At 34.5% G+C, this 12,740-nt stretch overlaps 1 protein-coding gene across 2 annotated transcripts in view; it reads right to left on the bottom strand.

Moving 5' to 3' along the window:
* Positions 1-12,740, bottom strand: part of LOC117343429 — a 57,046-nt gene that overhangs the window by 32,118 nt on the left and 12,188 nt on the right. For both annotated transcript variants that reach the window (XM_033905770.1, XM_033905771.1), the window contains exons 6-7: positions 12,318-12,386; positions 6,586-6,616 (exon numbers count right to left, since the gene is read on the bottom strand). In XM_033905770.1, the coding sequence (XP_033761661.1) occupies positions 6,586-6,616; positions 12,318-12,386 (100 nt within the window). The remainder of the gene's footprint in view (positions 1-6,585; positions 6,617-12,317; positions 12,387-12,740) is intronic.

The following is a 12,740-nucleotide window of genomic DNA, read 5'->3' as shown; positions in this document are numbered from 1 at the left end:
GTTAGGATGGAAGAGAAAGCGTTTTTTTGGGATTCCATTAGCACAGAAAATTGCTGACATTTTAACCGTGTCACTGGTAGATTGTGTCTCTTTCTCGTGTTGGGGTTTCACTAAGAATTCAGCAAATCTCATCCCTAAACCTTGACATACCGATATGGACATTTCTGCGGACGAAATGACGATTTTATTTGCAGGGTGGCGATTGCCCCCGAGATCCGAATTTCTGATAACAAGTACTGTTTCGTTCACCCTATTATACAAATCAAGGAACGATAAATCGCCTTCAAGCTCCATTGCCGTAGTGTCCAATACATTATGACGACATGACTCTGTAATGACAGATACGACAAAATACCCATTTTGACACATTGAAATTGATGTAAATACCTCGTGGTTTCTTCGTGATCTGACAGAAATGTCTATCTCAAACAAAAGCTTGAAATATCTGTCTTAACACGTTTAAAGCTTTCGTTTCAAACGCTCAATTGATCCGGAAAGGGACTCTCTAAATTTTAACTTCGCGGAATAAATTTCCGGATTCATCATTTTTTTGTCGACGCGAAAATAGGAGCGGTAAATTTTTAATTTTATTTTAATTTCAATTTTTTAAAACACGAACAAATCAATTGGTATGGCCTAATGTTATAATTTTTGGGAAGCACCTCTACATAGCTTCACTGACAAAGATCGTAAATACAGGATAGCTTCACTGACAATGATCGTACAGTGCAACTTCCGAAAACCGAACACCTCTCAATCTAATTAAAATTTAGATGGCCATTCTCAGTAGTGAGAATGACCATCTCAATTTTAATTAGGTTGAACACCTCTGAATACCTAGCGAATTGTCATTGTACAGAATTGGTCCTTCTTTATTATAGTAATAAAAACCTGCCAAATACCAATACATTAATATTTTATTTGATTGTCACACATCATTTAAAAATGTACAATGAAGATAATGATAAAAGCTTGTTAAAAATGTACAAGATGACTTTTATCTATATACACCATAGCCTACAATGTATGTCGACGTTCTGATTTATCGCAAGATATAAAACTCCAATTTACTGTGATTTACTGTAGCAATATCAGGTACACATATTAAAAAACACTCCCTGTTCAGTCTGGGGTAAGTTTCAAGTGTTGAATTTTGTTTCATACGTAAAAAATTCGAACGTCTATGCTTCATAAAATATATAGATTTAGATTAAAGATATTGAGGATTATATTTTGCAGAATATATACAAACCTGTCTCTGGCATTTAAAGAATAAAAATCGTTACATAGTGTACAAGATTGTTGATTCACATAGGAAATGTATTTCAATTTCAACAGCGTTCATACAAATGAACATAATAATGTATATATATATGTTATGCATTTTTACTCTAATTGTAGTGCTACTGTTAAGTATTGTAACATATAAAAGTTACACGCGAGTTTCTTCACACGCGTTACCCACGCATTGCCTCTTCTAGATGATCATGAATGTACTTTATATAAAATCATGTGTGTTTCTAAGTTTTGAAGTCAGGAATACATCCTGAAAATTTCCTTACGCTGTTTTGATAAACAAGATGACCAGCCCGTATCTCCATGAGATCCGATATTTGATGCAGTGCTTCCCTCTGAATTCCGAACACCGGGCCGATTTTGAGTCCGGGACCTGATAATATACCAAAAATTACTTGTGAAAAACCGGCCTTATCTGAGCGATTATGACACGAGGTCAGGCCAGTAAACCTTGAAACAACACCTGGTATTGTGTGAAGCATAATTGTCTCGGGACCTCCGTATACACATGCAGGTGATTTGTACAGGTATCCAATAATGCCCCAAGGGGGCATTATGACGGTATGTCAATTATATAATCAACACGACAATTAAGAAACAATGCCACGCTTCATTGAAGCGCGTCGATTTTTGCATCTTCTCAAAACAAGTAGAGCTAGAAGCCCGATCGCGAGTTTCGCATCTACTTTAAATGAGGTCCAAAAAGGGGTGTTTTTATGTTGTTTTTTTTTTCTTGTAACACTTGGTTAATGAAAGAACTCTTCAAATCCTCACAACGAAGATTCACCGGATGTAACAAAATGCATGTCGATCGTAAAGTGCAGCAGTACATGTAAAAATACTGTTTATAACTGCAGTTATAATCATTTCTTTTTCTTGTATAATCTGCAACATATACATTGATTAACGTTCATAATATTCATATTATTCAGACAAACCAAATTGGCTACTTAGTGCGTGCCGGTTTGTAATCGGGTACATTCTAACAAAACATCATCCTAACCAATTATGTCCGCAATTCGACCGGCCATTTTCGATAAAACTTCTCCAAAAAGAACCCTCTGTAAACTGAACAAATATCCATGTCCCGTGCATGTTCGGTTATAGAGGTTCCACTGTATATATCTTTCTCAAGCATTTAATCGTTTGTAATCCATGTGACCATGACTTGTTAAAATACAAGGGAAAGGTTCCAACACTGGTTTTCATACGGGAGAGATTTAGTCTATTTTCGATTATGATGAAACTATATATTATTTTTTTTAATAAATTAAGTGGCCTTCATGACTAAAAGCTGGTTTCGTATAGAATATAATGCATAAGTTTAATGTACGTGTGTATCGTCTCGTCTCATAAACCAGATTATCCAGAACTGTTGGTATGCTTATTTGAATATTAATATGTTAATAAAATGGCACATTTCTTTATAAATAAAGTGTTGTACGTGTTATAAGTAATGCTTAATGTACGTATGTATCGTCTTGTCTCATAAACCAGATTATTCCGAACTGTTGGTATATTTATTTGGAATATTAATATGTGAATAAAATGCCACGTTCTTTTATAAATAAAGTGATGATGTCGAGTTCCTTTTAATAGTAATGAGTAAGAAATGGTAAACACATAACTAATATACATTTATTGGTGATTGACTGATTATTGCCAATGTACAATCAATATGATACATTGTATATATATATTTGCATATTGATGTACATAGTAATGACGGTATAGGTTAAGTCATATGAAATAACAATCTTACATTCTTACTTTGCGCGTTTTAATCATATAAGGATAAAACCAAACCACATGTGATTGGTCGTAATGATGGGATAAATTAACGTTAATTAGTGGTCTTTACAACTGTCCAAAGTGGTCGATATACAAAACAGCGGGATGATCATGGACATGCAATTTTTATGAGTCGTGCCCCGACGGGGTCTCAAACTTGTGATCTCGTTATAACCGGAACAAGGACGTTTAGTCCGTTAATCAAACTAATAACACATGCTATGCATTGCACATGGGTTTTTTTTACGTAATGTATTGTAAAAATGAACTGAATAAAATCGAACGAGCATCGACTTTGTCATCTGTTTATTTCATTTAAAACAAAATATTATCAAGTAATACATGTATATACACTTACATAAAGATATAGTTAAATTGCTTAACATTTACTGGTCCTTTCCAAGAAATCTGGTTATCTGATTGTAGTAAAAGAAAAGAAACAATGAGGAATAGAAAGATATGTATTATATAGTATTGTGATAAAGCGATTTTATTGTTATTTCATTAGGCCCGGTATCAGTCATTTCATGCGCGTATACTGCGAGACGGAACAATTTTTATGCTTTCTATTTCTATCACGCGTTCATTGTTTGCAATTTACATTGTCATTTGAAGACCAATATGAATAATTACAAAGTTTGTACTATCTTGAAAACGACACATTTTATTATATTACCACTTCCGCATTGCCAATGTGCAATCAAACTAATGTGTATATATATAATTGTATATCGATGTACATGAAATATGACGGTATAGGTGAAGTCATACGATTAGATAGTGAAGAGTATACAACAATGATTTTGAGTAATTTCCAGAAGTTCTATAATCATAGCCCAGTTATAATTGTTACTTGTGGTGAGGCAGCGTCACTGAAAAGCTGTATATACATGTAGCATCTTACTAATTTTCTATTATAACGAGCCGTATACAACATGTAAACAAAGGACTACAAACGAAAACCCGGCACATGCTGGCTTGTTACGAAAGACTGGATGTTTATTTTATCTTCCGTTCAGTGCGAAGAGATAAACAGCTATTCTACTTACCTGTCGCTACATTGGTCAGTAGTTAAACAAAAGATCGATAATTACGTATATACACGCCAATGGCCAGTTTGACACGCAGTACCGTAAGCTTTTCACGGCTCGCTACACACCAGGTAAATTTTTAGACACGACCAACTGGTCGTAATTGTGGGGGTACTTAACGTTAATAAGTGGTCGTTGGGACTCCCCAAGGTGGTCGTAATACGGAATAGCGGGGTAGTTGTAATAGTGAAGCGACCAATACAAAGATATATAGAGAAAATATCGGGACTGAAAAAAAAGTGCCCGTAATAGCGGGGTGGTCGTAATTTTGAGGTGGTCGTGAGGTGAGGTTTCACTGTATCTATATTATGTCGCTCTGATACATGATCGTATAACCAAATAAAATGAACTTATGTTTAGATAAAACGCTTGATATGCCGCGGAAAGCTACTCATGGCTCGTTGCACACCAGATAAATTTGACCATTTGTGAATGGTCGTAATGATGAGGTAAATTAACGTTAATTAGTTGTCTTTGGGACTGTCCAAAGTGGTCGATATTCAGAATAGCGGGGTGATCATGTAACATAGTTTTTATGAGTCGTGCCCCGACAGGGTCTCAAACGCATGATCTCGTTATAACCGGAACAGAGACGTTTAACCCCATCAGTCAGACTAATAATTCATGCTTTGCTTATATTACACATGTTTCTTTATACGTAATGTAATGCAAAGAGGAGAAACATTTTGGAATAGAAAGATATGTATTACGGTATGTAGTATTGCGATGCATAGTGATCTGTTTCATTGTTATTTCATTACCGGGTATTAGTCATTTCATGCGCGAATACTGCGAGACGGAACAATTGTTACGCATAGAATTCCATGCATTCTATTTCAATCACGGGTGCATTGTTGTTTGCATTGATAAGACCAATATGAAAAAAACGACTCATTTTTATTACCACTTTGCATTGCCAATGTGCAATCAATATGATGCATATATGACAGCATAGGTTTAGTCGTTTGATTAATATAGTGAAGAGTATACAACAATGATTTTGAGCAATTTAATCATAATCCAGTTATAATTTGTTACCAGTGGTAAGGTAGGTGTCACTGAAAGGTTCGCATGCCGAGATGACCCCTTTCCCCTGGCCGCTGATCTGAGATAGGTCGTCACGCATGACTGCTGTCCAGGTAAAGTAGGAGGCAATGCGTATGGCTGGCTGTGCTGGCGTTGCTGGTCGATAGATTAGCCCGAGGCTAACAAAACTATAAATTGCTCAGTGACTTAAAAACTGAATGGTGGGTCATGAAAACTCTATGGTGTTGCCAAAACTGAACAGTATGCCCAAAACTGAACGGTGGGTCGCGAGAACTGAATGATTTCGTAAGACTGAACACTCGAATTCAAAATTCAGCGGTAGACCTGCAAACAGAACAGCATCCGCGAGGTATACACGGTTCCTTCACGCGAGAACGCTGTCCGTGAAAAATAGATACTTTCTGATTACTGAACGGTGACACTTGAAGAATGATCGCTAGAATATTAAATGAACAGTGTAGCGGGAGGGGTGAACACTGATTTGAAGAATCAACACTAGATTGTCATAAATCAACGATTGTATATAACAGAACGTTTTTTTAACGTAATTGAACGGTCTAGGGCCCTCAGTGAAGGGGAACCTACTTATGAAATTTGAGAAAGATCCCTTCAGTACTTTCTGAGAAATAGCGATAACAAGAATTGTTTACGGACGGACGGACGGACGGAGGGATGGACGGACGGAGGGACGGACGGACGGACCACGGACCACGGACGCAGGGCGATTTGAATAGCCCATCATCTGATGATGGTGGGCTAACAAATCTAACCACAGTGACTTTAAAAATTCATCTAGGCCATTTATCTGAACAAACCAAACCTATAGACCTTCACCTTTGCATGCTTTTGAGAAAATATTTATGATCCTTCTCTTTCAGATATTTAGAACAAAACAATTTTAAGTTTTTAACCCATAATTTTGAAACCAAGGTCATTCTCTTGAACAAACATTGTAGCTCTCCATCTCAGCATGCTAATGACCCAATATCCTTGCCCTCGGCCTATTGGATATTGAGAAAAGTTGATTCATATTCCAATAAATTTGACCCCTGTGACATTGAAAGTAGCTATAGGTAAAGTTCATTTGTTGAACAAACACGATAGCCTTCCATTCCAGCCCAGCATGCTGCTGGTCCAATATCATTGCCCTATGCCTTTTGGTAATGCCATGATGTCATTTAAATGGAAAATTAAGCTGGACGCCCTGGACAGACGACAGATGGATGAAGCACTATGGCATAAGCTCACTTTCCCTTCAGGGAGTTGAGCTCAAAAGGTATTGCAGCTTTACACACCATTCAGCCTTAACATACTACAGTATTAGTTTATACATTTAAATAAAATGTAAATCAGTACTTACCAGAGTCGTCTTCGTTTAGTTTTGTTACTTTCTGTGTGAAACAAATATATAAAGATAAAATAAATACATGCATACAAAATTTCTCTTTATTTTCTTCTTTCTCTCTCTCTCAATACATTTTTACCAACTTTTGGCAACTTACCTTTAAAATGTTGTTTTAATATTACACTGATCAATAAACATTTTTCATAAAATAAAGATTACTAATTAATTTCACAGAAGAAAGATTCTTTATAAAGAATCTGATGAAAGAAGCACCAATAATTTTCAAATTTGTCTTACAAATTTGAAAGACTTGGTCAATATTCTTTGTCTAGTACAAAGAATCTTGGACATACTTTCATCACCTTATAAATCCTAGAATACAAATTCTCCTTCATTACAGTGTTGTATATTCTTGCGGTGTTCAGTGTTTAAGGGTACTGTGTTCTGTGTTTAAGGATACTGTGTTCAGTGTTCAAGGATACTGTGTTCTGTGTTTAAGGATACTGTGTTCAGTGTTTAAGGATACTGTGTTCAGTGTTTAAGGATACTGTGTTCAGTGTTTAAGGATACTGTGTTTGGTGTTTAAGGGTACTGTGTTCAGTGTTTAAGGATACTGTGTTCAGTGTTGATACTGTGTTCAGTGTTTAAGGATACTGTGTTCTGTGTTGATACTGTGTTCAGTGTTTAAGGATACTGTGTTCAGTGTTTAAGGATACTGTGTCCGGTGTTGATACTGTGTTCAGTGTTAAAGGATAATGTGTTCAGTGTTTAAGGATACTGTGTTCAGTGTTGATACTGTTTTCAGTGTTGATACTGTGTTCAGTGTTGATACTGTGTTCGGTGTTTAAGGATACCTTGTCCAGTGTTGATACTGTGTTCAGTGTTAAAGGATAATGTGTTCAGTGTTTAAGGATACTGTGTTCAGTGTTTAAGGATACTGTGTTCAGTGTTTAAGGATATTGTGTTCTGTGTTTAAGGATACTGTGTTCAGTGTTTAAGGATACTGTGTTCTGTGTTTAAGGATACTGTGTTCAGTGTTGATACTGTGTCCGGTGTTGATACTGTGTTCAGTGTTTAAGGATACTGTGTTCAGTGTTGATACTGTGTTCAGTGTTTAAGGATACTGTGTTCAGTGTTTAAGGATACTGTGTTCAGTGTTTAAGGATACTGTGTTCAGTGTTTAAGGATACTGTGTTCAGTGTTTCAGGATACTGTGTTTAGTGTTTAAGGATACTGTGTCCGGTGTTGATACTGTGTTCAGTGTTTAGGGATACTGTGTTCAGTGTTTAAGGATACTGTGTTCGGTGTTGATACTGTGTTCAGTGTTTAAGGATACTGTGTTCAGTGTTCAAGGATACTGTGTTCAGTGTTCAAGGATACTGTGTTCGGTGTTGATACTGTGTTCTGTGTTTAAGGATACTGTGTTCAGTATTTAAGGATACTGTGTTCAGTGTTTTAGGATACTGTGTTCAGTATTTCAGGATACTGTGTTCAGTGTTAAATGATACTGTGTTCAGTGTTTAAGGATACTGTGTTCAGTGTTTAAGGATACTGTGTTCAGTGTTTAAGGATACTGTGTTCAGTGTTTAAGGATACTGTGTTCATTGTTTGGATACTGTGTTCAGTGTTTAGGGATACTGTGTTCAGTGTTTAAGGATACTGTGTTCAGTGTTGATACTGTGTTCGGTGTTTAAGGATACTGTGTTCATTGTTTGGATACTGTGTTCAGTGTTTAAGGATACTGTGTTCAGTGTTTAAGGATACTGTGTTCAGTGTTTAAGGATACTGTGTTCATTGTTTGGATACTGTGTTCGGTGTTTAAGGATACTGTGTTCAGTGTTGATACTGTGTTCAGTGTTGATACTGTGTTCAGTGTTTAAGGATACTGTGTTCAGTGTTGATACTGTGTTCAGTGTTTAAGGATACTGTGTTCAGTGTTTAAGGATACTGTGTTCAGTGTTTAAGGATACTGTGTTCAGTGTTTAAGGATACTGTGTCCGGTGTTGATACTGTGTTCATTGTTTGGATACTGTGTTCGGTGTTTAAGGATACTGTGTTCGGTGTTCAAGGATACTGTGTTCATTGTTTGGATACTGTGTTCAGTGTTTAAGGATACTGTGTTCAGTGTTGATACTGTGTTCAGTGTTTAAGGATACTGTGTTCATTGTTTGGATACTGTGTTCGGTGTTTAAGGATACTGTGTTCGGTGTTCAAGGATACTGTGTTCAGTGTTTAAGGATACTGTGTTCGGTGTTCAAGGATACAGATCTATTGAATGTACAGAAAATGTATGATCTATGAAAGTACATATATGTATGTGTTTTACTCTCAATGAATGTATGTTTGTTTTCACTGGTAGATAAATGAACATATGTAGGTACAAACTAATAAACAAAACAGAAACAACATACCCTGGAAGTGAATTTCATTTATTCAATCAAGATCCTCAGTGGAATATAATGTATAACTCATTACCCAGCGATGTATTACCGTATATGGCTTTAAACCACAGTAATAAACCAATTCAATTTATGATTTGGTTTAAATGCATATGTGGTTTAAGTACTGGTAAACCCATTAAATTCCTGTTTGATTTGATGCTTTTCTGATTTAATTTACTGCAACCAAAATTATTTCTGATTTGGTTAAACTTAGATGTGATTTAAATCAAAGTTAACCAATTCAATATCTGATTTGGTTAAACGCAGATGTGATTTAAATCAAAGTTAACCAATTCATTTTCTGATTTGGGTAACACAGATGTGATTTAAATCAAAGTTAACCAATTCAATATCTGATTTGGTTAAATATAGATTTGATTTAAATAAAAAGTAACCAATTCATTTTCTGATTTGGGTAACACAGATGTGATTTAAGTCTTGGCTAACAGATCAGTTTTGAGTCAACAATTTATTTTATAAACATTTAACTCAGCATGATGTTCTAATGGTTATTTTTACCTGTAGGTGTCAATTGGAGATTTTGTTAAATGCATATAACTTATTATAACAAATCCAGGAAAACAGACTAAATTTCTGATTTGGTTAACGCATCAATTTCAAATCCTCTAAAATAAATTCAATTTCTGATTTGTTTAAAAACTAATGTGATTTAAATCAACATTAACCCATTCAATTTCCGATTTGGTTAAATGCATATTTGATTTAAATCAAAATTAACAAATTCAATTTCTGATTTAGTTAAATGTAGTATATATGTGATTTAAATCAAAGTTAACCAATTCAATATCTGATTTGGTTAAACGCAGATGTGATTTAAATCAAAGTTAACCAATTCAATATCTGATTTGGTTAAACGCAGATGTGATTTAAATCAAAGTTAACCAATTCAATATCTGATTTGGTTAAACGCAGATGTGATTTAAATCAAAGTTAACCAATTCAATATCTGATTTGGTTAAACGCAGATGTGATTTAAATCAAAGTTAACCAATTCAATATCTGATTTGGTTAAAGTGGTGTGTTACTTCAACCGTGATAAAAGGATATTCAATTTTTCGACAGCAAACATTTCAGTTAATAATTTGAGCTAACACATGTCATTGAGAACATTGTGATTTAAACAATGTTTTCTTTAGTTTGTATGAGGTTTGACATCCCTGCAGCAGTCAGTCAGATCATATAGAGACAAATGAAATATATCAGTGACCTTGACATTTGACCTAATTCTTTCAGTACTGACAGGTGTTTACAATTTTGAAATTTGTCCACTAGACCAAGGGCTATATCACCCCATTTTCACAAGACCTAATATGAATATAGAGCTACCATCAAGACTTAAAGTACCACACACAATTTTATAGTATTGTTGACATATTCGACGAGATTCAGTACTAAAATCTTTAAATTTCTTCAGATGAAACCACTGATAAAAATGATTTAACTGTAACAGTTATAGATTAAAGATTTTTAAACCTTATCAATTAAATAATCATTATTTTCAACAAAATTTCTTGCATGAGAATTAGATCAAGGATATGGGCAGAAAGTCAACATCATTTTTGGATTTGTAAAAACTGTCAAGTTTATTAGAATGTACTATGATTATAAAGCAGCATCTCTTTTCTGTAATTTGATACGTACGATTCCCTGACTCGCTGTTCAGGAAAAAGATACACAAATTACATACTGAGAATAAATACATGGTATATTCACGGTGCCGGCAGATTTCACACATTGACAATTACTTTATGACAAATCTCTATTATTCTTAGAATTTCGTTGATTCATATAGCAAAACATATTCATAAAAAACTTCATATATAATTTAAACAAGTATAGTATAGATCAGTTTTCAACTTTTTATTTCTTTTTATTTGTTTCAAAAATAGATATATCATTTATATCAGAGGTCATTTCTACGAGAAACTTACAGCAGTCTGTGCTTCAAAGGAAAAGGGAAGTAATATTTTCTTTCAAATCAGGATTTTTTTTTTCAGTTTGGGAAAGTAATGCAGATTTTGCTGGACAAAAATAATTACTGTAGACCCTTTTTCTGTGGTTGTCATTTCTTCTGTGAATGACGATGACTGTTTTATTTTTTTATTTTTATTTTTTATCGTACCACACTCACCAGATAAATTTTCAATACAGTATAGCAATTGTACACACATTGTAACACTATTTTCTCGTTCTCTCAACACATTGGCTCACTCTCTAGCCAACTCTAACACATTGGCTCACTCTCTAGCCAACTCTAACACATTGGCTCACTCTCTAGCTAACTCTAACACATTGGCTCACTCTCTAGCCAACTCTAACACATTACACATCCTTATGCACACATTTGTTACACATTCAGTTAAAACACATTCCAGTGGACCAATTCTTGTGTGTCTGTCTGACAACTACTACCACCTGAATCAAATATGTTTCTAATTACCCTACTAATTCTTCAATAAGCTCAGAGGCTAAAATATAATCTTTGAAAGTAGGACAGAAGAGGCTGGTTTACTACAAGACATCACAATTATATAAAGCCTTTCTGGAATTTTAATTGGTGTACCGGTAAGAGAGTTCATCATTGCATTGGACAATAAAATACATGTATCTGGAGCATGTTTTAGTCCTAATTTAAAACTTTATTTAACAGGTGTGGCTTATTGTAGGATCAAAAAGGTAATTACAAAATAATCATCAACTTCAAACAAATCTCAAAATTAAAATACCTTGGTACATGTATACAAAGTACATTGAAGATCCTACAGGTCATACAAAGCACCCGAGAGGATTCTGACAAAGGCTTTTAATCAAATCACATACACACTCAACAACTGACAACAATTCAAAGTTTTCGTACTTAAACCCAAACCACATTTTCATAGCTTTCAGCCAACAACTACTGGTACCCAACCTTACCCGTATGTCAAGTCTGATACACTGTATATAAAACTTTGTTGTATACTGCTACTGGCAGCATCTTAACATATGACATGGCTGTCTTAAACACCAATTAAAAGTCTCCTCTAGAATTAATTATCTGCTAAAATATCTAAATACACCATGATATTTAAATCTTATCACAATGAAAATATAGAATATGTAAGTTTTACATGTCTAGAATAAAATGTTCACAATATTGTGATGGAGATGAAAAATATTAAGGCTGATTTTTAAATACATGTTTGGTAATTTAACAAGGTAAAATAAGTGTGAAATAAAAAATCATTACATCCAGGGGATAGTGTATTAGATGTGAGATGATATTAAATGCCTTTATATACTCACACTTCTGTGTTTAGCACCCTCCAAATGCTGCCTCATCGGTGTTTCCCCAGAACAGGTGACATTGCAAACCTGAAATCAACAAAACATTTTATTAATTCTTCAGAATAAATGTAAATAGAGATGTATGGCTGTGAATCGGTTTCATTCACATCTAACCATAACAGATGATATGTCTAATTATCATTACATGTACATGTGTTTACATATGGAAGGTATGCATGGTTCTTCAATACTGTTTTACAATTTCAATGAAGTTTCTCTTTTAAAAATTTGCATATATTAGTAATATATTTTCTTGTTATAAACTCTTCACCCAAACCAACATCTCTTATTATTATTTTTCTTGATTTTTCGAGCCCATTGACTGGTTAGAACTGTATCTCGAGGATGTCTGTAAAAAGTGACTTGATACCTATAGAAACA

Source organism: Pecten maximus, chromosome 15, assembly GCF_902652985.1.
Source record: "Pecten maximus chromosome 15, xPecMax1.1, whole genome shotgun sequence".
Taxonomy (NCBI): domain Eukaryota; kingdom Metazoa; phylum Mollusca; class Bivalvia; order Pectinida; family Pectinidae; genus Pecten; species Pecten maximus.
This window is presented reverse-complemented; position numbering and strand designations above follow the sequence as displayed.